Source organism: Ursus americanus, chromosome 2 (assembly GCF_024610735.1).
Source record: "Ursus americanus isolate L20-20 chromosome 2, mUrsAme1.1.p, whole genome shotgun sequence".
Classification (NCBI taxonomy): Eukaryota; Metazoa; Chordata; class Mammalia; order Carnivora; family Ursidae; genus Ursus; species Ursus americanus.
Genome location: NC_142128.1, coordinates 104130192 through 104157502, shown reverse-complemented (window position 1 = coordinate 104157502; position 27311 = coordinate 104130192). Strand labels below are relative to the sequence as shown.

The 27311-nt window shown below is 38.4% G+C and overlaps 1 protein-coding gene across 5 annotated transcripts in view; it reads right to left on the bottom strand.

Moving 5' to 3' along the window:
* Positions 1-27311, bottom strand: part of AKT3 (AKT serine/threonine kinase 3) — a 302152-nt gene that overhangs the window by 79575 nt on the left and 195266 nt on the right. For 4 of the 5 annotated variants that reach the window (XM_087859652.1, XM_045796129.2, XM_045796137.2 and 1 more), the window contains 2 exons: positions 14845-14910; positions 13467-13535 (listed from right to left, as the gene is read on the bottom strand). In XM_087859652.1, the coding sequence (XP_087715778.1) occupies positions 13467-13535; positions 14845-14910 (135 nt within the window). The remainder of the gene's footprint in view (positions 1-13466; positions 13536-14844; positions 14911-27311) is intronic. The other variant, XM_087859651.1, reaches the window with a different exon arrangement.

Below are 27311 nucleotides of genomic sequence, written 5' to 3'. Positions count from 1 at the left end.
AGTTCTAGTTTTAATTTTTTGAGAAACTTCCAGGCTGTTCTCCGTGGTGGCTACACAGGTTTGAATTCCCACCAACACTGCAGGAGGGTTCCCTTTTCTCTACATTGTTGCCAACACTTGCGACTTTTTGTTTTTGTTAACAGCCAATCCAATGGGTGTGAGGGGACATCCCACCATCATGAGTTGCATTTTCTGATGATGAGTGATGTTGAGCACCTTCTCATGTGTCTGATGGCTATTTGTATGTCTTCTTTGGAAAAATGTTTATTCAAGTCCTCTGCCCATTTTTCGATAGTTTTTTTTATATTAAGTTGTGTAAGTTTTTAAAATATTTTGGATATTAACCCGATTGGATGTATTATTTACAAATATCTTCTTCCATTCAGTAGGCTGCCTTTTCCTTTCATTGATGGTTTCCTTCACTGTGCGAAAGTTTAGTTTTAATGCAACTTTTCAAAAAAAAAAAATCTGGACGTAAAAAATGTCCTAAGAACTATCGCTGCAATCTAAGATTTTAAACTCATTTTTTTCTTGCAAATACCACTTTTACAACTTCCAGTCATTCCTTGGTAATGGTAAAAATAAATGGTTAACTAGAGAATAACAAAATATGCTCATTTTCAATGATGACATTCGTTATCATAATACCCACTGAGCTTGAAACCTGAATATGCTGAAGACAACTACTTACTTAAGCAACAAGACACATCAGTCTGTACCATGTGTGGATCAACACATCCCTTGGGTTTGCAAAGACTTAAGATTAAAAGAATGGCTCTGGCTCACCCACAGAGAAACGAATCAATACCAGTGTCTTAGTCTGTTTAGGCTTTGCTATAACAAAACACCAAAGATTCGGGCGGCTTATAAACAATAGAAATTTACTTCTCACAGTTCTGGGAAGTCCAAGATCAAGGGACTGGCAGACTGGGGGTCAGGTGAGAACCTCCCTCCTAGTTCACCAATGGCTATCCTTTTGCTGTATCCTCATGGGGTGGAAGGGCGACTGAACTCTTTGGGGTCTCTCTTATAAGGGGAATAATCCCTCCCACAAGGGCTCCACCACATGACTAATCACCTCCCATAGACCCCACCTCATGGTACCATCACACTGGGGATGAGGTTTCAACACAGGAGTTTTGTGGGGAGGGGGACACAAATACTCAGTCCATAGCAAATACTATACTACACAATTGCAATAGTATTAAATACAGTAGGAAATAAATAGTTGAATACTTAATTTTACAGGATCAAATTGAAATATTCTTACATTTAACAGACAATTCTTCATATAATTACCTTCCAGATAATGTCTATCCTTTTCACAAGCTAACCTCATAGTTTGCATGTATTTCACACAGAAAAATTAATCTAAAGTAATCTATGTTTGTGTTTAGTTTTTAAGTAAGGTTCTTTCAAAAATGATTGTGATACAGACATAAGTATAAAAATGCTGCATTTTAATAATGTAATTCAATATGTATTTCTTTTTTTTAAAGATTTTACTTATTCATTTGTCAGAGAGAGAACACAAGCAAGGGGAGCAACAAAGGCAGAGGGAGAAGCAGACTCCCCGCTGATCAAGGAGCCTAATGTGGGGCTCGATCCCAGGACCCTGGGATCATGACCCGAGCCGAAGGCAGATGCTTAACCGACTGAGCCACCCAGGCTCCCCCAGTACATATTTCTGGAAATACAAATTAACCCTTTAGGGTACTACAGAAGAACTGACAGGGACCTAAGGTCAGAGTTGCTGGACACTGAAACAGTTGTGTGGTGCCAAGTGCGTTAGCTACAGATTGTCAGCTAAATGCCTCAAGCCCTATTCCTCTACTTCTTGGCCTCTTCCTACAAGTCTGAAAATGTAAAAAGAGTTCTAGATCACCAACTAGGTGCCCGATATCTGAAAGAGTAGCCTATAAACTGGCAATTTTTATAAAAGTGATCCAAGACAAGTTAAGAAACTTTTATGGGATTAAAAGTCACCTACTGAAAATACTTAATAATGTGAAAAGACAAAAAATAGTTTCCTTTAAAAAATCATTTTAATTCCCAATCCATTATAATAATTAAAATAATTTATATTAAAATATTTTATTAAAACTATATTATCAAGATTAAAGAAGAGATTGCTCAGTTCTACCACATTAAATATTAATAGAATCTTCATTTGGAAAATAAAATACACTTTTAAAAAGGTAAAAGTTCTCAAGGTAATTGTTTTAAAATATTTACATTTATTAGGATATATATGAAATATTTGGGCTATTTATGAAATATATCCAATACAGTAAAACCAATACAATAAAAATAATAAACATTACCATTTTTAAGTATTAAGAGCAGTACATTCTAAGAACAATCATAAAAGCTACATGTTATTTCCCTATTACGGATGATTAAATATGGTAAGTGATTAAATATAAGTGATTATTCCCATTACTATCACAATAGGCACTACTTTTTAAAGATTTATTTATTCGAGAGAGAGCGTGCAAGCGAGTGGTGGGGGAGAGAGCAAATCCTAAACAGACTCCCCACTGAGCACAGAGCCCCACATGGGGCTCCATCCCAGGACCCTGAGATCATGACCTGAGCTGAAACCAAAAGTCAGACGCTTAACCGCCTGCATCCCCAGGTGTCCCACAGAAGGCACTATTTTTGAGCACTGCTACTCGCTGGGCACTGTGCCAAGTGACTTACGTGCACAATCCCCAAAACATCCTGATAAAATAGATAGAATTATTATCTGCATCATACAAATGAGAAAACTAAGGCTGAGAGGTGTTATAAAACGTGCCGAGCATCACAGAGCTATTAAGTGGGAAAGCTGAGATTCAAACTTAGGCTGTCTGTCTCTAAGGCATATCATCTATTCATTATACTAAAACTACAGTTTCTATTAATTGGAGGCGACAAATGTATAAATTATTCCATTAAGAAGAAATTTCTTAAGTCTCCTTCATAATAGCATAATATGAGCTGCATAAGAGAAGGAACTTATTATAGAACACAGCTTCTCAAAGTGTAGAACGGGAATAAGAATGCAACACATCTTTGCTGAAAGATCAGTGCACCTAGAGCTGGGAGCCACACAGGGTCTCACTAGGTCTCACTGGGTCTCACTCTCAAGAAACTGCTCTCACCACAGCCTCTGTGCATGCAGCTCCTTCCCCAGTACCCACTGCCCATACTTTTTGCTACCAAGTCTCAATCTAAGTGCTACTTCCTTAAACAGGTACCTCAATTTAGAGTAAGTTGGTTCTCCATTATTCTCTCTTATACCATACATTCTGTTCATTGTTATTATAATATTTATTGGGTTTATTTTCTAATGACTGTTTTATTCACCCCAGTGCAAGCTATAAGCACTCAATAAACATTTCTGAATGATAAACAAACCTTATTTGGAAAACATACGTCTTTACATAGTCCATTGGTCAAAAAAAAAATAGGAAATGAGAAATTAGACAACTTGGGAAAAGAACAGATCTAACAGATATTAAAAAAAATCTGAAAACATATGTAACATTAAAAATATGCTATAAATAGTCATATGCAAAGACAACATAAAACTGGTTTCTACAGGGAAGTTTATACATTAAATATTTATATTAGAAAAGAAAAATGGGGGCGCCTGGGTGGCACAGCGGTTAAAGCGTCTGCCTTCGGCTCAGGGCGTGATCCTGGAGTTCCGGGATCGAGCCCCACATCAGGCTCCTCTGCTATGAGCCTGCTTCTTCCTCTCCCACTCCCCCTGCTTGTGTTCCCTCTCTCACTGGCTGTCTCTATCTCTGTCAAATAAATAAATAAAATCTTTAAAAAAAAAAAAAAAAGAAAAGAAAAATGGTTTAAATAAATGCTTCAAATTTCCACATTATGAAACAAGGGTAAGAAAAACAAAGCAGTAGTGGTAGTAGGAAATAATAAAGATAAGAGCAAAAAACAATGAAACAGACAACCCCAAAATAATAGAAGAAAATCAATAGAACCTAAAGCTGAAAATATCTACAAAGATTATTAACCTTTAGGAAGAATGATCAGAAATAAAAAGATAGAAGACCCAAACTGCAATATTAAAAGAGAGACATTAACCACTGCTCCCTATAGACACTAATGCAATAACATGAGAACATTAACAATATTAAGCAAATACACTAAAAAATTTAGATGAAATGAACAAATTCTTGGAAACATATAAACTATCAAAGATTACTCAAAAAAATGCATGGTTATATACTGATACATACCTACAAACACACACACACACGAGTGTGTGTGTGTGTGTGTGTGTGTGTATTTCCCCACCACCACCACCACCACCACCAATTCACTGTTAAAAACCTTTCTACAAAGAAAACTCTTGGTCCAAAAATTTCACTGATGAAATCTACCAGAAAACAGAAGAGGAAGCAATGCTTTCCAACTCATTTCAAGAGGTCAACATTATCTTGAAAACAAACCCAGAGACATTACTTGGGGTTTGGAAGAGGAGAGACCTAAAGAATATTATAATGGAACAAATATTTAAAATTCTTAACAAAATTTTAGCAAACTGGATCCAAACACATCAAGAGGATAATACCTCATAACCAAGTGGGGTTTATCTAAGAAAGGCAAAACTGGTTTAACATTAAAAATCAAACAACAAAATTCAAGGTATTAGCAGAGTAAAGAAGAAACAAACATGCATGAGATTAGAAAGAAGTAAAATTGTGTCTGTTCTCATATGATATGATCATCTACACAGAGAATCTCAACATCTTTACAAAAAAATTTTTTAGCAAGAATGTAAGATTCAAGGGTAATAAATATCAACTGCATTTCTATATATTATCAACCAATAATTCAAATTTGGAAGACCAATTACTTACAATAACATCAAAAACATAAAATAGTTCACGATAAATTTAATAAAAATGTCAAGACCTGTACACTAAAAACAACATAATATTGTTGAAAAAAAATTTTTTTAGTCTAAATAATCAGAAAGACATACCATGTCCATGGATCAGAACAAATATTGTTAATATGTCTATTCTCTCTAAATTGATCAACAAATTTAATACAAGCCCAGTTAAGATGCAGGAGACCTTGTAGAAATCAACAAGCTTATTCTATAATTTATATGGAAATGTTAAGGAAATAAGATTGTCAACAATTTTTTAAAAGAAGAGAAAAAGTAGAAGACCCAAAACTGCCCAATTTTAACACTTACACTAATGTAAGTGTTAAAGACAATGTGGCAGTCATAAGAATGGATAGATATAAAGAGGGTCTAGATATTGTTCACATGTATATGATCAACCGATTTTTTTTACAAAGGTGTCTGGGTAATTTAATGGGAAACAGATTGTATTTTTGACAAATATGCTGGAACAATTAGATATCCAAATGCAAAAAGAGAGAGAGAGAGAGAGAGAGAGAGAAAGAAAGAGAGAAAGAAAAAGAATGCGGACTCTTATATAGGACCATATAAAAAAATTAACTTGAAATGAATCATAGACCTAAATGTAAGTGCTAAAACTATTCACCCTTTTAGAAGAAAACATGGAAGAAAAATCTTAAACTTGGGTGAGGAAAAGATGTTTTAAATTAAGCACAAAATGCACAAACCATACCCCCCACACACACATACAAAACCTGATTAAACATATTTCATCTACTTGAAAAGAGTTGTCCTTCAATAGACACTTTTAAGAAAGCCTATCAAAAGAAGATACCCAAATGGCAAATCAACACAGGAAGATGCTCAATATCATTAGTTGTTCAGGAAGTTCAAATTAGAACTACAAGACACCACTACACACCCATCAAAACGGGTAAAATTTAAAGATTAACCATGCCAACTGTGATGATGACATTAAATAAGGTCCTAGAAATACAAAATGCAATTTGGCAGTTTTTTACGAAGTTCAACATACCAAATGACACAGAAATTGCATTCCTAGATATCTACCCAAGATAAATGAAAATGTATGTCCATACAAAGTTTTGTACCTGAATATTCACAAGTTTTTTTCATAATAGCCCAAACTGCAAAGAACCCAAATGACTATTCACCCCAGTGCAAGCTATAAGCACTCAATAAACATTTCTGAATGATAAACAAACCTTATTTGGAAAACATACGTCTTTAAATAGTCCACTGGTCAAAAAAAAAAAAAAATAGGAAATGAGAAATTAGACAACTTGGGAAAAGAACAGATCTAACAGATATTAAAAAAAATCTGAAAACATATGTAACATTAAAAATATGCTATAAATAGTCATATGCAAAGACAACATAAAACTGGTTTCAGTATGTATGACTACATACTAGTGATTTTATAAGCATGTTATGATACTACCATGTAATGGAGTACATCTATAAAAAGAAACAAGCTAGTGATAAATGCAACAATTCTGATCAGTTTTTAAAGTAATATGCTAAGTGAAAAATGCAGAACACAAAAGACTAGATACTGTGTTTGGAGACTATACTTTGGGGGGGGGTTATACTTTTTAATATTTAGGTATCGTGTTGCGATTGCCTTTGTGTTTTTTTCTTCAAGGTCTCCAATTGTACATATTTTGCCTTTGATTTTCACTCTTTTGATATGCTTACTCTGAGTAATCCAACCTTTGTGTGAGAAGTTTAATTACCCTGAAAATGTGGTGTTGTGCCATAACCACACAGATGAGAAGAATCGTGGAAATAGGCAAAGCCTGGTCAGCTCCAACAGTTCCATTCCAGTCTTCTCATCTGAGAGTCTAGATATGAAAGTAAGCCTCTTAGATGTTGAGGCTAGCTAAGGCGTTGAATTATTACCTTAGATGCAGTGATATATTAGTTTAATGATTTATTTTAGAAAATTAGCCTTGAAGTATTATAAAAAGTATACCGAAATACAGTATATACTAAAGTATACACTAAAAATATTCCCAAACTTATTTTGTGTTCAACTTTATGTGCTAAAGTTAATATTATAATGCATCTTTCTTGGCTTGGGAATTTCTGAAAAAGCTTTGGATGAAAGCAGAATTCTGGTATAACCTAGATAATATATTAATAACTAAAATAGTTAGCAAAGAAATTAACTTGTCGGACTCCTGACAATAAAGATATTTATATACATATAAACTTAGTAAAATTTTCAAAATCATCACTATGAATATAAAATGATACTTTTAATTTAAAAATCACCCAAATCACACCTCCATAAATTAGTAAGTAGAACTAGAGTGCCGACTGCCGGGACTTCTGCCTCATGTGAATTTAAAATGAGAGGATTCTGGTTCACTGAAGACAAAAATGCCAGCCAATAATGAAAATCTGAAATAAGTATGAGAGGATCTCAAGACTGCCATGAAACTCAAAGTCATATGCAAAAAATAAAGTGAATTTTATCAAAGCAATTAATATAGTGTACAATGATCTAATAAGTACAGACAAGAATAGTGAATAAGTGAAAAGTCTTAGTTTCATCTGTATCCACATAAACAGAGGAATGTGAAGAATTTATCAGATGAGTAAACATTTCTACAGAGCGATTTTCCTTTATCGCCTAATGGATATTTTAACTTCCAATTTCAGCCTGAAGAGAGGTTTACAGAAGTCCAGAAAGAAATACGGCTGAGTAAGTGTTGGGGGAAGAATCCTAAGTAGAGACATTCTAGTTTTATTTTTTTTATTATATTTTAAGAATTTTATTTTTAAGTAATCTCTACCCCCAATGTGGGGCTTGAACTCACAACCCCAAGATCAAGAGTAGCACGCTCCACCAACTAAGCCATCCAGGCGATCCTTAAGTAGAGGCATTCTAAATCAACCACCACCATCTTGGTCAGTTTTCACTTTACTTTTTCTTTTTTTTTCTCAGAATATTTTTTTCCTTCTTATATAAATTTAGTAATATCTAAAAGCCACAAAAAGAGAGTTGATTTGGGTATGTTAGCAGCAGTGTCACTGGTTTTGTTACTACAGTGCTTTCATAATTTGTTCTCCACATGCTGACTGACTATTTATCCAAGGTGGCCCTGAATTCACTCTTACAACCCTGAGCTTCAAATCCACCCTTGTACATTCCATTCCATCGCCAAGGTTCATGCCTCGCATCAACCCAAGAAAAAGGAAGAATCCATGCACCTGCTTAGGAACTAGTCTTCGTCAAATCCAACACACGTTTTTCAATTGTTATCTTGCAGGATTCACTCTACTTTGTTCTACTTAATATACCATACTTAGCTTTGCAGGCTTCTCTCGCCTGGCTCCTTCTGCTCAGGATGCTCCTGAGGCTTCTCTCATCACCAACACATCTAATGTTGGTATCTCCGGGCACCATTCTTGGCCACTAATGTTCTAACTCTACATACTTTTCTTACCCTGGACATTTCTTCCCCTCTTTGGTTCTAGCACTGCTGAGGAACTATTTGTATGTCCGACCTAACTCTACCTCCCTGTTAGCCCCACTAGGTACTTCAAATATAAGATGATCACGCTAGAATTCATTCCTCATCCTGTGTTTCCTGACTTTTTGAACAGCCCAGTATCTATGCAAGTCCCCCCAAGCAGTAAATAGGAAACTGTGTGATGTTTTTCTCTTTCCATTCAGTCATTAAATCCTGGAAATACTAGGGGTGTGGGTGGCTCAGTTGGTTAAGCACCTGACTCTTGGTTTCAGCTCAGGTCATGATCTCATGGATCGTGGGATCAAGCCCCATGTCAGGCTCCGCATTCAGCATGGAGTCTGCTTGGGATTCTCTCTCTGTCCCCTCCTGTGAACCTCCCTCTGTGCCTGCTCTCTGTCTTTTCTCTCTAAAATAAGTAATAGATCTTTAAAAATCAATCCATCTATCCATTCATCCATCTATCTATCTATCCATCTATCCTGGAAATTCCAGTACCTAAACATGATTATAATTTTATTCCTTCTAATATTGCCTCAATTAATGACCCTATTTGTTTATAACTGGATAAGTAAAAACCTAAATGCAGTATCCTCTCAAGTAGTTTTCCTGTTTCCAGTTCTGTCTTCTTCTTTTCCTTCCTTCCTTCCTCCCTTCCTTCCTTCCTTCCTTCCTTCCTTCCTTCCTTCCTTCCTCCCTTCCCTTCCTGTCTCTACGCTGTCTCTTGCTGACCCCATTTCTTGAATTCACATATGTCAACTGCAATTACGAGGTGGTCCCCATTGTAGTGACTGTAAGCAGTCACTGTTGATTTCTTACACCAATATCCTCTCACAATCCACTTCCATTAAAATATATTTAGTGCTTTAAGCAATGCTGGCAAACACAGGGATAATAACAAGCATGGCCACAAGCATGCCAAATTCCTGTGCAACCTATCAGGCTGAAAGAAGTTCATATATTTACAAAAATGTGAAGGTCAGAAAAAGAATGTCTCGACTGCTGTATTTATATGTCATGATAAAACATTACAGAACACAAGCTAAAAGGATGCTATTGCTAATTAAATATCAAGACAACAAGTATGAATTAAGTAAAAATTGGGCTCGTGATAATTACTGCAATAGGACCACTGAAGAAGCCCATCTGAGGGCACAGGTTGGATATAAAGAGATTTGAGGATGTGGCCCTTTGGGTGAGCATCGTTTACCAGAGCTTCCTTTCTGTCTTAAAATCTTTTAAGAAGATTTTATTTATTTGAGAGAGGGAGAGAGAGAATGAGTGGGGGAGGAGCGGAGGGAGAAGGACAAGGAGACTCTGCACTGAACGCAGAGCCCAACACCGGGCTCGATCCCACAACCCTGTGATCATGACCTGAGCCAAAATCAAGAGCTGGAGGCTTAACTGGCTCAGCCATGCAGGTGTCCCCAGAGCTTCCTTTTCAACAGGCGGTCTCTTAGATGCCACCCAGAGGTGCCCCATCGGGTAACTCCCCCTGGGCATCAGTGAGTGCCGGTATGGACTGCCTGGATAAGTTTATAGCCTCCCTTACTTTACCTCTATCTCAAACTTACTTCCAAACATAAGTACCATGCTTAGTATTTTTTCTACAGCAACAGAGTTTTCTACATTTCTAGGAAGCACCCCTGGGCAGAATAAATACCGTGGTGAACCTAAAGCAAAACCAAAATTAAGTAAGTCACCATACAGATATACCGAACATAGATTTCCTTTGCAGAAATGATAAATTAAAGAACAGAAATAATCACATCAAGTTCCAAGAACTAAATAACTATTCGTATTTATAAAGTACATTCAAAAGTACATCTAAAATGTATTTTAAAATATCTCATAATTTTAAAGAGAGAAAAATTGGGAAATTATATATACAAAACTTTCATTTTTACTAAAATTGTGTAAATACAATCAAAATTTCCTTTTACATATATACATGGCAATGCTGTAATTACTATCCGTGCACTTGAAAATTATATACCACGTACAGAATCGGTTCACCTGCTGCAATTCATGAAATAATTTAGTCTTTATCTATAAACACATTCTTGAAACAGAAATTCCGAAAAAAGAGAGAAATAATGTAGGAGTTTCAGTGCTAAAGAAAACCATCTGGCTAGTCTGAAAATCTGCTTTTGTGTGTAAAATTGTTTCAATAATCATCATTTAATTAATCGCAGAAGTACTCTAGGATGAGAATGAGAGTGTGGGTGCAGCGGCCCCCAGGAGGGTCTGAAGCATCCCTCATCACACAACACGGAACCCTCTCCCTCCCGTGAAGTCCGGTGGTCCTTCACCTGCAGCTGTGATACAAGCAATAATTACCACTCCACCCTTAGTGTGGGTATTGTATCTCATCTTCCCCACCTGACTGTAAACTCTTTGAGGGTAAGATCTATGTTGATTCAGATTTTACGCCCCACAATACCTACCCGGGTGCCTTGCACAAAGCCTCAAAAAATACATATTTATAAAGACACTCAAAGGTACTCCCTCCTGAAAAAAACATTTTCAAGTTTTCTCCCAAAATAAACTATGTAGTACATTACTTTCTATTTTTCTTCCTACTTCTCAGCAGTTTCCAGTTCAAAAATCCCTGTTGATCCGTGCTCTCAGAGAGAGTTTATTCATCCATTCACTTGGCTTATTCATTCAAACCACCCGATAAATATTTGTCACATTTCCACTTTGCCAGGTAGTGTGTAAGGTGCTGGGGTTACACCAGCGACAAAGCCCCTAGGGAGCTAGAGTCTAGTAGGAAGGGCATACAAGTCAACGGGCAATTATAAAACAACGTGATAATTGTTATAATAGATGTAAAGACATGATACTCTGTAAGAGTATTTCTCCAATTTAAGAGTGTTTCTCCAAGTTTTTGTTTGTAGTTTATCATTTTCCTGAAATTATGGTCTTCCCTGGTCATCTATCCATCCGTCCGTCCACTTAACTTTCTTCCTTCATTTTTAAAGACATAATACACACCTCTATGGTACAAAATATAAAAACTGCTCAAGAATACATAATCGAGAAACAAGTCATCCTCCTACCTTGTCCCCAGTCACTTGGTTTATCTTCCCAAAGGTAGGCACCAATGCCCAGTGCATAACCACAGAGACTCTGGTCACCGCACACACAGAGACACTTACCACATGCACGTGGTCCTACTTTCTTCTAACCATGACAATGGGGGCATGTTTTAGACTCTCCACCTTGTTTCTTTCACTTCATAATGTATCTTAGAAATTGTTCTCTCTCAGCCCACGTGGGCTGCCTTCATTCTTTTTAATGGATATGAAGTATTCCAGTGCATGGCTACAACACGATTTACTTAAGCAGTCTCCTTGGCAAACGCTCATCGGAGGTTCTACAAACGCTGCACTGAGTATACTTATCCATGGGTCATTCTGTGGTACATCTCTGAATATGTCTGTGGGATATATCCCCATAAGTGAAATGGCCGGCTCCGAGAATATGAGCGCTTCTTACTTTGATAGATACTACTAACATTGAGGATTCACCAGTTTAATTTTCCACAAAACAAAATACCCACCTTCACAACGTAAATTATAACCTTTATAGAAATGGCTCCCAAATCTGTACCCGCAGTTCTGACCCTTTATTTATTTTCCGTGCTATCTCTGTGATATTTGCACGGTCTTTCCACATACACATTTCCTTGGATCCTTAGGAAAACCCTTTTTGAAACCAAATTTATAGTCTTCCCCTTGACACATTCTTCTTAAGTTCACTCTACTAGGTCTCCCTGATTCCAACCCAAAGCCACTTTGGATCGTTCTCTCTTTCTACCCACACCCAATGCACTGGTCATTAAAGTGGACCGACCCTGCACAATTCCACAAAGTTCACTGTCTTTGTATTTTCTCAGACAACCTCTGACTGCAATGCCTGGGCTATTCTCAGCCAACCACTCAGGTTCTCTCTGTCTTGTGCTCACCCTGGTGATTCTGGTCACATGAAGTATCTTCTCAGGTCAGTCCCCACTGAAATCTCAGTAAGCGCTGAAGTCTACCCTTCATGCCAAATCACCCAGAAAGCATTTTCCTTTCTTTTTTCTTTTCATAAAGCATTTTCTAATATGAATTTATGAGCACTTAAAGTCCTTCACTACACATTCTAATCTATAATACACTTATGAGGTGAATTATAAACGTCTTCATAGAAAGGATGATGTCTTAGCACATTCTGTTTAACCCACACTGCCTTGGCATTTAAAAGGTGATTACCAAATGAATGGATGAATGTTTGCAATGAGGTAATTCCTACAAGTCAGATAATTCTATAGGAGAAAATATTCTATAGAGGATATTTAATACATTTATTTTGGAAAATAAAACTATTTTAAGGTCTGTGAGATACACTCCCCTATTTAATAACTGAATTTCAGAAAACCCACAATGTAAACTATTTCCAATTAACTATTACAGTAAATTAAAAATTTCTCTCACATTGATTCTGATCCAAAACAGGGAGGACAAGGGACAGGGAACAAAGGAATAGGTGAGATGTTACCACTACACTGATTTCATTCCTCTTCAAAACTACAAGATCTTTTTCAAATCTCTCAAAATGGTCAAGGTTACTCTAACTACTGTGTAAAAGAAGAGGGAACTCAGCCACGATGTGCCTACAGACTATCACTCAAGTGAGTTTAAAATGGGCTAAATAATCTTTTACCAGTTTCACAAACACTTGAAAAGAACTTTGCAAAGCATCATAAATCCTGTATTCCCAGCTTCCAAAATTAAATCACATGATTTCCAAAAGCATATTTGTGCTAAGATATTTTACATTTAAAAAACAGAGGGAGAAAAAGAATATGATTATGCTTTCTAATATGTAAAGGCAGTCATCAAAAATAAGCGACCATTACGTTTCATTAGAAATGATTCAGCTCCCATCTACCCCGTCCTAGAAGGAGCTACACGAACCCTGGCCAGGAAGTAGAGAACTGTTACGTTACAATTTATATTTTCAGTAAGTAAGAAAAATGATGACAATACTACCATGCATATTCAAGTGCTGGATTTTACTTCTTGACTCACCTCTCCCCCATTTACATATTCCATCACAAAACACAAACGGTCTTTTGTCTGGAAGGAATATTTCAAGGACTTGAAATGAAAAAGAAAAAATGTTACATTATAATCCAATATTCTTATAACGATACCAAAATAGAGTACTTAGAAACAGTAAGCTTGAGGGATGAAATGAATTGTTCTTACTCCTTCAGAGTGTGGAAGAGTTTTGAAGAACATAAAACAAACTGTGTTTAGGTCAGCATTGGCTACTGTTAGGCAAAAAGTCAAAATTAAAACTTTAAGTAAAAACACACTTAGTAACTGTGAGAGAGCACCTCTCAGTCTATCATGCTGTCTATTTGAAACCTTGTTAGTCCCCGAAGTTCCCATCCTCACGGCCTTCAAGTGAGGAAGTCTCAGGAACACGGTTAGAGCAGTTACACTCAGGCTGCTAACAGAGTTCCCACCCGGCTTTCTGCATACTGGCTGGGTGCATAACACAATGGAATTCAACAGAGTTGGTTCATATAATTGTGTAAGTTATAATGATATCAGAACTGTAGAGCTGCCTTATTATACTGGACAATATGCCCACAGCAACGTCACAAGTCAGTCTAGTATCTGATTACACCTCTGAAAACATTCCTAATTTACATAATGCGAAATCTTTAAAAGGTTCCCCCTTTGGAAAGTCTACCGGTTATTTTTTTTTCTCTTTCTTTTCTACCTGTTATTTTTAATCTTAATACACTTCAGTAGAACCAGGAACAAATTATGTCGCTATTATAAGCAATCTAAGTACAAGACTAAAAAAATCAGTTTCTTTCAAAACAAGTAATATGCATGTAAGTCAAGAAAACGTCATGACTTATACTACCTTTAATTTAATGTATTCAGTATTCCTGGGTTTCTTAAAGTACTCTATATCTTCGGGAAGTCTCAATTTCTCTAAGAAATATTCAGTAAAGATTTTGTGCCTTTCCTATCTAAAGACAACGCTGCTTGATCATTTAAATATTTATCAGAAGCCAATAAACACGGGAAACATAAAACCGTTATGTTTAAAACTAAGAATTTCTTTTTAGTCTACCATTTTCTCAGTGGTCTCTGTAAATTTGCTCTACGGTTTTTTGTTTTTGTTTTCTTCTTGTTTTTGAAGGCAGTGAAATTCATGAGGAAAAGTCTCAGAAAAGAAATGGATGTATAAGAGGGATGACAAAGGCATAATATTGTAAACTGAGGCCATACATTGCAATCATGTCAAAGAAATAAGACTTACAGTGTTTCCACAAAGAAAATGGCATCCCTAAATAAATGTTATTTTTCATGGCTTAGTTTTTGCAATAAAACACCCTTAAATTTAAAATGTTATGACTATCACATCTGTCCTTTAGTCACTTACTGTTAAAAAGGGATGTCTAGTGTTCTTTAATACTCTGCTTTCCGTTAGAGTATGCGCCACTTCATCCTACAAAAGAAAAAGGCAAACCTTTAATATATGTACTAAGCACTAGTAATATCAAATTTTCACTATTTCTCTAAGACTGGAAAAGATTAAACCTAGAGACAGAAAAAGATGTGAATAGGCAATGACATGTTTCCTTTATTGCTATGCTTTTCTTCCACAGCCCCTCCAAAAAAAGATCAAATTAATTATTTCAATCAGATGGCTGTAAGGTATAACAAACTCATATACACTCAGTCTTACTTAATCAGATTATATTGATAATGATCAAAAATCACCAAAAAGTTATCAGGGACGCAGATGATTAAATAGTTACCCTTGCCCCTTGAAGGCAATGCCTTAGCAGCTAATATTTAGGCATGGAGTAGTTAATATCCCCATGTTTGCAATATATTTTATTCAGAAGGATATAAAGGTATATTTCAGTAAAGATCATCAAAATTGTAAGTCTCCTACTTAAGAGAAAAAGCAGTTCCTGAAAATAGGAACACAAAATATACAGATAAGGTTTAATTGTCAACTATACATTTTAGAAATAGAAACAGAATATAAAAATTGTATCTTTTTGCTTGTGGCTTTTTAACGTGCTTCATAAAAAAAAAAAGTCACAACCTACTTTAGGTGACAATTTAAAAAATCTGGGTGTATTTCAAACCAAAAATAAGTGTATTTCCCCAATCTTGTACATAAATCTCATCTTGACATAAAAAATGAACTAGGAGACATTTTCTTCAACATATGGAGACTGGAAAAATGTTTCATATTTCAAAAATAACACCATCTTCAAGAAGAAAGGAAAGGAAGACACTGCTGAAACTAACACAGCACCTCGGGTCTTTGCCTCTCTAGCAAGAGCCCAAACAAAGCTCTTGCTGGATTAATGTTTCCACACTGTCAGCAAATCACAATCAGATTGTGAGTAAGACGTGGAGAGCAAAACACTGGGTCACTGCATTATATTCATCATCTGACCTTAGTCAGACCTAGAAGATAAATGAGAAATAGACTGATCAAAGATGCTAAGCCCCAGAAGCCATTCCAAGAGGGCAGGACCAGCCACATCTGAACAAGGCAAGTGTAATTAACAACACGGTGTTTAAAACCGGTAGTGAAACAAAGTGTGGGTATGAAACCACTCCCGAATTATCTGTTTAATAAGAATGAGGCTTAAGTGCTCAAACAATTTGAAAGCCTCTGTCACATCATACTATAGTTTTTAAACGAATTGGAATAATAGCACACATCTTAATGCAAACTAAATCATAAGCAGAAATGATAGCATAACTGTTTTCTACCTAGCATAATGATTAGCACACAGTAGAGACTTAACAAATGTTTGTTGAACTGAACTGTTTATCACAGGGATAAATTCCAGATGTTAGGGGTGTGAGACTTCATTAACTCACTCACTCATCCCTTCCACAACTATGTACCGAATCTATTCTGGGCTTGTTCTACGCACAGCAAACACGACCCAAACAACAAACACAGGATCCCTGCCCTCAGGGCACTTTCTGTCTCCCTCACAGATGGTGATCAATGTTACTGGGGGAAAAGCAGAGACCAGGCTACCGTAGTTTAAGAGCATCACGTGCCATACAGTGAACTACACCAGGAAGCATGAGGCAGGTGGCTCCACCGTGACAAACGCAACCAAATCCAGTCCTTAGAAACCAAAACCCTTGATATGCCCTCAACTAAATGCTGATGACAATGTAGAGATAAAGGGGTTTTAAAAAAAAGACATGATCCTGCTGCTCATGGAGTCACAGGCTAGTGGAAAAGACATAACAGATGGGTAAATATCCAACTTAATAAATAATTACTAATTCTGATGAGTGACATGAAGAAAAAATGGGGGTATCTACTATCCTAAATGGGTAATGAAGAAAAACTAACATTACTGGAAGAGTATAAGGTGGGTAATGTGATGATGGAGGAGGCAGGGGGTGACACAGTCTGATTTCTATTTTTAAAAGTTTACTCAGGCTCCTCTGAGTAGGAGGACAGCAAAAATTGCAAGGATCAAGCAGGAGACAACAAGGAGTCTGAGAGAGAAAAGAGGACGGCTCTTTCTACTGTGGTAGCAGCAGGAGCAGGAAAAAAGGGGGCCACTGTGAAATCTTTTTGAGATATAATATTAACAGTCATAATCCAAAAGTTACCTGCCTCCAACATGAGGGGGTCTCAAAAGAAACCTCTCTTTACGGGCAGTCAGAAGGAGATTCACAGAAGAGATGCCACTTTGCAGGTTATGCTTGGGGACGCTAAGTGGCTGGAGGCAGCCAGCCAAGAAAAGATTAGAGAGAGGTTAAGTGTGAAACCCATCTGAAACCAGAAATGATATTCTAGTGCTTCAGAAAATATTTCCAGAGGGTAGTTCATGCTGCTTTTATTTTTCTTTTTTTATGTTTAAAGATTTATTTATTTGAGTCAGAGAGAGAGTGAGTTGGGGGGGGTTGCAAGGGAGAGGGAGACAAGCAGACTCCCTGCTGAGTATGGAGCCCAACTCGGGGCTTGATCCCACAACCCTGAGATCACGATCTGAGCTGAAAGCAAGAGTCTCCCGCTCAATGGACGGAGCCACCCAGGCGCTCCCATTCTACTTTTTAAAACAAGCCCACCACATAAAATAGTTATTTTCCCAAATCACTTCGTACGTTTCAGGAGTGAAGATTAATTTTTTCCTAAGTTCTGCAATCTGCCTACCCACAGGGATGGAGCCAAGGCAAGATGTATGGAAACAAATGTGAAAACGGTATTTCTTTATCCTAAGAATGCGAACGGAATTCATGTGTACATATCTTTCAAATATTAAAATGTATTTTCTACCATATTTTACATATGATCAGATTAGAATTCTTCCCCCTTAATGCAGATTTAATGGGACTGCACTTCACATACTAATTAGTCTCTGCTATGAAGATAAGGTACGCACAAGCGACAAAGTAAACACAGATGCCAATAATTTTTAATTACAGTTAAAAGCAACATGTCAAAACAAAAAGTTAAAAATAACAGTGATAAAACTTAGTGGCTGAAACAATGTGATGCCTTTTAAAGAATCCACTCGTTGATCAGGACTCTAAATTAAGGGGGCTAAAAATGCTTCGGTGTGCAATAGAAGGGTAATGTTTTCAGGAAAAAGCTTCTGAAATTCAGTTTCATGTATATTCATCCAAGGCAAAATACTAACTAATGAATTTTTAAATCTAGTTTCTCTCATAGGAATGGGATTTTATTTCTTGAGGACACAAGGCAGAGAAGAGTCCTCCTCACATTTATTTTCCCACCATCTCCAATTTCTCACCCCCTTCTACTACACACGGTCTACTGCTGCCTTCATCTGCCCTGCCCCCCTCCCATCAATTGGTCCTTGGGTACTTCATGAGGGGTGAGGAGTAGGAAGGACATGGCAGAGAAGTGGAGGAAGAGATCTCCACCCCGCTGTCAGGGACAACGAAGGCTTCCTGCCATTTGACCCCTATGGCAACTCAGCAAGGTAGGCTTTTTATTATTCCCATTTTGCACAAAGAAACTGAGGCTCCCTCCCAGAAATTAACCTGCTCGAGTCACAGGTGAAACAGTCAGTACTGATCCCACATTAGGGTCACTTCAGCTCTACGCCACTGCCTCCCATTCCAACGCTCAGTATCTCCCTACCTGGGCACTTTCCACGCTGTTCACAGTATTTTCTCCATGTTGTACACAAGACCTTATTGACCGGCCCTATCAGAAGCCAGGTGAAATCAAGATACAACACGTTCGAAGCACTTCCTTGAGAGCAATAACAAAAACCCAGAGGAGGAGAGGGAGTGGGCGGGAAACAGCGAGAACAGGGCACAGAGGTCTGTGGCCCGGCTCACTCACTCTTAATTAAACCACAAGCACACCCAGTGATGGTTATGTTCTTCTTCTGTCTTGATGCCGTAGGATAGCAATATACACATTTTTTTCCCATATAGGAAAGATGTCACACTTTTCATGCTCTAAATTTGGGCTCCTAACTTCCCCTCTTCTGAAAACATGGGCACTGCCCAGATCAGCCCTGTCCTGCTCTCCCACTCTCCGGGGGCCAGACTGTTTTCGCACTGTGCCTTGACTGCGATTTCTCTTGTCTTTCTTTACCATGTTTTCACCTTAGTGCAGGAAATGAGAGCACAGTTGCTCTCTGTTGTCTATGAACACCGCGTCACCTTTCCCAAGGGCCGTCACTGGTACTCCATTCCTGAGCCTCCTGTTCCAAATGTTGCTTAGATGGAGGGTGACATGGGCTCCTTTGACTTTGATCATGATGCAATCACTTTGGAACCTAGCCTTTTTTTTTTTAATAATAATTTTTTATCATGTTATGTTAGTCACCCTACAGTACATCCCTGGTTTCTGATGTAAAGTTCCATGATTCATTAGTTGCGTGTAACACCCAGTGCACCATGCAATACGTGCCCTCCTTATTACCCATCAGCAGTCTATCCCATCCCCCCGAACCCTTCCCCTCTGAAGCCCTCAGTTTGTTTCCCAGAGTCCATAGTCTCTCGTGGTTCATCCCCCTTCTGGTTACCCCCCTTCATTCTTCCCTTCCTTCTCCTACCGATCTTCCTGCTATTTCTTATGTTCCATAAATGAGTGAAACCATATGATAATTGTCTTTCTCTGCTTGACTTATTGAACCTCGTCTTTTTTAAATTGTAGAATATGTTGTTTGTTTATCCTGCCCTTCACTGCACTGCCTTCTTTCCTTCTGTCCCTTCCAATTCCAATTGATTGGAATCAATCGGTCTCTGTTTTCTCACCTTTCTATCCCACATCTGAAGGGGAAAGAGATCACATAAACATACTGACTGGAACCATTACAATCCCCTCTCCAATTTCAGCTGAATCTTCTGAAGATTCTTTCAGCCCTGCCTACTGAGGTCATTCTTACAGTCCTCATTCGGCTGTCCTACAACTTTCCGAGGCCTCCTACCGTGCCTGGTACGTGTGCTACCTTACAGCTGCCAAGCTACTGAGCTGGCACCAGGGCCCAGGGCCGTCACTTTCAAGTCCAGGAGCTTTTCATTAAGTTTCTCTCTTTATGTCAACTTTGCTCCCTCACCCTTTCAAAATGTGAACTACTTACTTCACAGAATAGAAGTCATTAATAACATTTGACATGTCTGATGCCGCTTTCCTCCTAAAGACTTCTCTTGGTTTCCAGAACATCAGAATTTCTTACTTCCCTCCTCCTCATCAGTAGTTTCATTTTCTCAATTTTCTGCTGGTTCCTTATCTCTGAACCCTTATTCTAGGAGTGTCCCCAGGACTCAGTACTCAGACCTCTTGTCTTCACTATAGCTCCAAATAGTCTCCATGGTGATGGACTTCCAAACAGGTCCCTCAGCCCCAGAAACGCCTCCTTGACATGTCAAGTCCCAGTAGAGGACTTAAACTTAGGTGTGCAACAGAAACATCCTATCTGGCATATCCAAAACCTATTTCTAGGGGCGCCTGGGTAGCTTAGTCGGTTAAGTATCTGCCTTCAGCTCAGATTATGATCCTGGGGTCCTGGTATCGAGCCCCACGTCAGGCTCCCTGCGCAGCGGGGAGACTGCTTCTCCTTCTGCCCCTCTCCTGTTTGTGTTCTCAATCTCTCTCTCTCTCCCTCTCGAAATAAATAAATAAAATCTTCAAAAAGAAACCCCAAAACCTAGTTTCTAATCTGCCATCAAAAAGCTTGTTTCTCCCACCAAAAAAAAAAAAAAAAAAAAAGAAAGAAAGCAAAGCAAATAAACAAAAAGTTCCCACTGCAGAGAATGGCAACACCATGCTTGCCACTGCTCAGGCCAAAAACCAGGCAGTGATCCTCAACCCCTTTCTTTCTCTCACACCCTACATTCAATCAGCCAGGAATCCTGCTGGCTCGGCATCAACGTACAACCAGGATCTGACTGTGTCTTTCCACCTCCATCGCTACAACCCTGACGCAAGCCATGATCGTCAATTATCTGGATTATTGCCATTAACTCCTAACAAGGTCCCTGCTTCCTACCCACAGCCTATTCCCAATACTGCAGCCAAAGAGATGCTTTTAAAGTGAAAACCAAATGATGTTATTACACTGCTTAAAAATTTCCAACGGCTCCCCACTTCATCTAGAGTAAAAATTAATATTCTTATGACATCTACAAGTATCTACACGATCCTATGCTCTTCGTCCCCCACGCAAGCCATGCTAGTCTCCCAGCTAGTCTAAGAGTGTGCTACATTTGCTGCTTGCTCGGGGCCTTTTCAACTGTGATGTCCTCCATCTGCAACATTCTCCCCCCAGAATACCTCAAGGGCTTGCTTCCTCATCCCCTTCAAACGTTCACTGAAATTTCACCCTCATGGTGAGGCCTTCCATGATCACTCACTCTATTTAGAACCGCAAAACCCACAAACACCACTCCTGCCTCTCTTCCTTATCTGCCTACCCTACTTTATTTTTCTCCATTAGTATGTCTGAACATTCTTACATATTTTCATACATACGTACATTCTTACACACAATCTTACATACAATGTGATTTACTCATTTATTATGTATATTGTTTATTGTCTGGGTCCTGACTAGAGTGTAATTTCCGATGGGGGTGGGGTTTGGTCAGGTTTATTCATTCACATAGTCCCAGTGCCTAGAGCATCCATCTCCAATAATAGGTGTTCAATCTGTATTTACTGAAAGAACACGTGAATGAATCAGTAAAGAGTGATTCCTTAGCACATGCTGAAGAATGACAAGCTGCGTAAACTGCAAGAAGCAAACCAGAACACACACGAATGAACTCAGACCTCCAAGAGCACAATGAGCAGATGAAGGTACAGCACATCCAAGCAAATCCACTCACTATCTGTCTCCCACAGCACACCAGTCACTGGCACAATGTTTGATACAGACGTTCCAGAGAATCTGGAGGAATGCACCAGGGAAGCTGGCAGATGATGTTAAGAAGTGCTGGTCAAGGTCCACCCGCAGTAACTGAAGATCCAAGGAGACAGAGATGTCAGACGGGCCGCTCACACTCTGTGCATTCACAAGAACAGCCAATCTTCAGGACTGGCCCTTGGCCGGCTCCCGGGAAATAAACTCGGATCCCTTGGAATATTCTGGATAAAAAGGAGTTTCTGTATGCCAGAGATCTGGGGTCACATGGTACCAGTTTGACTGGATAGTTTATACAAATGGCAGTAAGAATGGTGAGTGCTAGGCACCTGAGTTTACTCAGGATGGCTAGAATCGAAGCAGCTAAGGGAAGTCAAGCTGCGATGCTGGGCTACGTGACTGACCTCCACAAAAGTCCCGGACGTCAAGGCTTCAGTGAGCCCCCTTGGTTGGCGGCATTCTGAGTTAAAGATAAACAAACAAACATGGACAGCTGATGCGAAAGTGTAGGAAGCATCTTGCAACATCCCCATCCCAGGGTCCAGAGCAGCCAGGCACCAAGAGGGACCCGCTTGGTAGGATTTTACCCCACGAGGAAAATGAGAGCAAAAGAAGCCCAGCAAGCCTCATCGCCACCATGTATGTTTGCAGCCTTGGCTACCAAAGCTGCACTCAGTCTTCACGAACCTTGAACTCAGCCAACAGAGCAGCCTGAAGTCCCCACCACATCCCCTCCCTGCGACTGGAATGTCATTGCAGCAAGACCTACCCCTGGGGGCCCCAGGTGCTGCTGTGCCCACTCTCTAGGATAAGGATGCCACAAAACTTTGCCACTCACAGGGTGGAGCTGCAGTTACTCTACGTGCCCCCTCCCCCCAGCCCGAGTCTTAAGTCAGGGCTCTAACCTGCCAGACAAGGATCACGCTGCTGCCGCTACCGTTCTGCACCCTCCCATGTACCGAGCTGGGGCTCTAACTTGCTCTAACCAGAGCTGTGCTGTTGCTGTGCACACCCCCATGCACCCAGCACCCAGCTGTAGCTTTGATTTGCCATAAATGGGGCTATGCTGATAACACTCCGGGTCCCAAGCTGTAGGTCTGCCCAGTCATAACTGGGGCTGAACCGCCCCTGATCCTACGTTGGGGCTCTGACCGGCAATCACCAGGGCCACACCGCTGTTGCTCTACACCCTGCCCTTGGGGTCCCAAGCTGGGGCTTTGACCAAACATAAGTGGAGTGGCGCTATGACTGCTCTGCACACTGCCACTGGGTCCAAAGGCAGGACTGCACTGTCATCCTGCCGCTGCTGCATCCCTCTCCACCCCAGGTCCTAAGTCACTGTGGCGATCCCTAGAGACCCAGACAGGTTCCACAGGAAACCTGTACATCCTTGCATCCCAGACACCAGCACCACCCCCCCACAGATACACTTGTGCTTCAGGACCTAGGCACCGTGACAGCTCTCTCTGAAAGAGCACGAGATGCCAGGACACCAGCTCTGCTGACACTTCCCACCAGCACATCACACCTGGCACCCAAAGGGAATTCCCTGTGAGGACCCCCAGTGGCCCCAGCCACGACTGCTACCCATAGGATCTCTACAGGCTTAGCCACAGAAGACCCCCACAAACTCACTGATGTTGGTCTCAGCTGACAGGCTGCATGGGGACCACGCTGCTGGACCCTCCCAGGAACCAGAGACCGGAACACCTAGCTGTAGTGCTTACAGTCACCTTCAGGTGAAAGTCACCACTCCTTCAAATGCTCAGATATCAACACGAAGACATTAGAAACAGAAAAAAGGGATGGAAACATGACATCTTCAAAGGTATACAATAACTTTCCAGTAACTGACACTAAAGAAATGGACTTGGAGTTACCTGACCAAGAATTCAAAATAAAGAAGTTCAGAGAGATTCAAGGAAATAGAGAAATAATTCAATGAACTCAGAAAGACAATACATGAACAAAACTGGAAATTCAACAAAGATATAGAAACCATATAAAAGAACGAAACAGAAATTCTAGAGCTGAAGAATACAAGGAACAAAATGAAAAAAATGCAATAGAGCGTTTCAAATCAGGCTCAGTCAAGCAGAAGAAAGAATGTACAAACTTGAAGACAGACCTCTTGACATTATCCAGTTAGAGTAGAAAAAAGACGTAGGAATGAAAAAGAGTGAAGAAAGCCTATGTGAATTATGGGCTATTGCCAAGCAAAACAATATTCACAGGTGGGAGTCCCAGCAGGAGCAGAGAGAGAGGAAAGAACAGAAAACTTATTTAAAGAAATAACAGTTGAAAATGTCCCAAATCTGGGGAGAGATATGACCACTCAGGTACACAAAACTCAAAGATACCCAAGGAGATTCTACCTAAAGAGATCTTTATTGAGATACATTATAATCAAGCTCTCAAAAATCGAAGACAAAGAGAATTTTGAAAGCAGCAAGAAAAAAATATATCCACCAAATACAAGGGAGCCCCAATAAGGTTGTTAGTGAATTTCTCAGTAGAAACTTTGCAAGCCAGGAGAGAATAGGATGATATATTCAAAGTGATGAAAGAAAAAAAAACCTGCCAATCAGGAATATTTTGCCCAGCAAAATGGTCCTTCAAAAATGAAGGAAAGATAAAGACTCCCAGAAAAACAAAAGCTGAGGGAATTTATCACAACTAGACCTGCTTACATGACATGGTAAGTGAAGTTCTTCAAACTGAAATGAAAGGATGCTAATTAGTAACATGAAAACATATAAAAGTATAGAATTTACTGGAAAAGGTAAACATATAGTCAAATTCAAAACACTCTAACGCTAAAAAGAAATAATGTGTAAATCGTTCTGACCTCCAGCATACAGGTTTAAAGACAAATGTGTTAAACATACTACAGCTAGAATAGTTTGCTACAACATAACACACAAGTAAATTTGGACATCAATAACATACAAGGTTGGGGGGAGCAAGTGTAGAACTTTTTCAATCGATGTTGTTATCAGCTTGAAACAGACTTATTACAGTAAGATGTATTATGAACATCACGGTAATCAAAGAGTAAAAGATTATAATATTTTCACAGATAAAAAGAGAAAAGAATCAAAGTATACCACTACAAAAAATCACCAATCAAACATCATCAAACAAAAAAGCAAGAAAAGCAGAAAAAATAAAGGAACTACAAAATAATTAGAAAGTAATAAACAAAATGGTGATGACAAATCTTTACTAATTAATTACTTTAAATGTAAAGGGCTTAAATTCTCTAAATAAAAGACACAGAGTGGCTAAGTAAATAAAAAAGCAAGATCCTACTATATGCTGCCTAAAAGAGACTTGCTTAAGCTTTAAGGAAACTCATAGGCTGAAAGTGAAGGGACAAAAGAAAAAATGTTCCAAGTAAAAGAAGCAGGAGTACCTATACTTATCTCAGACAAAATAGACCTTAAGTCAAAAGCTGTAATGAGAAACAAAGAAGGTCATTATATATAATGATATGAGGGTCTGCTCACCAAGAGGCTATAACAATAGTAAAAATATATAATTATAAACAAATCTGAAGACTGAAACAGACAGCAAAATGATAGTAGGGAAGTCAAATATCCCACTTTCAACAATGGATAGATCATCTTGATAGAAAGTAAGGAAATAATGGACTCGAACAAGACATCAGCCAAATGGAGCTAACAAACAGATACAGAACATTCCATCTGACAGCACGATAATACAGATTTTTCTCAAGCACACATGGAACATTCTTCCAGATAAATCACATATTAGGTCACAACTCTTAACAAACTTAAGAAGATTTATCCATATCAAGTATCTTTTCCAACCAATACATATGAAATGAAAAATGAATTACAGGAGGAAAGCTGGAAAATTCACAAATATACGGAAACTAAACAGAATACTGCAGGATAAGTAATGGGTCAAAGCAGAAATAAAAAAAAAATTTTAAAAACCTGAGACAAATAAAATGAAACACAACAAATTGAAATTTACAGAACACAGAAAAAGCAGTTCTAAGAGAGAAGTTTACAGTCATAAGAAGAAAGTTTCTTACATTAAGAATAAAGATATCAAATAACCTAAATTTACACCTTGAAGAACTAAAAAAAGAAGGCTCTGAGTTAGTAGGAGGAAGGAAATAATTAAGATTAGAGAAAAAGTGAAATAGAGACCAGAAGGACAATGAAAAAAAAAAAAACAACAAAACTAAGAATTGGTTCTTTGAAAAGATAAACAAAATTGACATTTAACGACACTAAGATAAAAAAAAAGATGATTCAAATTATTTAAATTATAAATGAAAGAGGAGACATTACAACCGATACCACAAAAATACAAGAATCCTAAGAGACCACAGTAAAGAATTATCACCAAAATTTTAGATAACTCAGAAGAAATAAATCCTAGAAACATACAATTTCTCAAGACTGAATCATGACATTACAGAAAATTTGAACAGAGCAGTAATGAGAAAGAGTTTAAGTTAGTAATCAAAAATCTCCCTACAAATAAAAACTCAAAAGCAGATGGTTTCATTGGCAAATTCTATCATACATTTAGAGAATACTGATCTTTATCAAACTCTTCCAAAAAAACTGAAGAGGAAGGAACATGCTCAAACTTGTTTTACAAGGCTAGCATTTCCCATACCCAAGCCAGACAAAAACACTACAAGGAAAGAAAATTATAGGCCAACATCTCTGATGAATATATATGTAAAAACCCTCAACAAAATACCAACAAACCTAACACAAGAGCACATTAAAAGGATCCCACACCATGATCAAGTGGGATTTATCCCTTAGATGCAAAGATGATTCAACACAATTAAGTAAAGTGTGATGTGCCACATTACTAGATTAAAAGATTAAAAGCATATGATCATTTCCACAGATACGGAAACGCGTCTGACAAAAATAAACACCCTTTCATGATAAAAGCTCTCAATAAACTAGATATAGAAGAAATGTACCTGAACACAACAAAGGTCATGTATGACAAGCCCACAGCTAATATCATACACACTGGGGAAACTCAGTTAAAAGCGTTTTCTCTAACATCGGGAACAAGACAGATGCCCACTGTCAGCGCTTCTATTCAACATAGTACTGGAGTTACTAGCCACAATTAGGAAGAGGAAGAGAGAGAGAGAGAGAGAGAGAGAGAGAGAGAGAAGGCATACAAATGGGAAAAGAAGCAAAATTACCTTTTGCAGATGACATGATATAAATATATGTCTATATATATAAAGTCCTAAAGACTCCACAAAAAACTGTTAGAATCAATACATGAATTCAGTAAAGTTACAGGACACCAAACCAACACACAAAAAAATCAGTTGCATTGCTATACACTGACAAGAAAAATACCTGAAAGAGAAATGAAGAAAGCAATGTTATTTACAACTGCATCAAAAAGAATAAAATATTTTGGAATAGATTTAATCAAGGAGGTAAAGACCTATGCACTAAGAACTACTGGAATTGATGAAAGA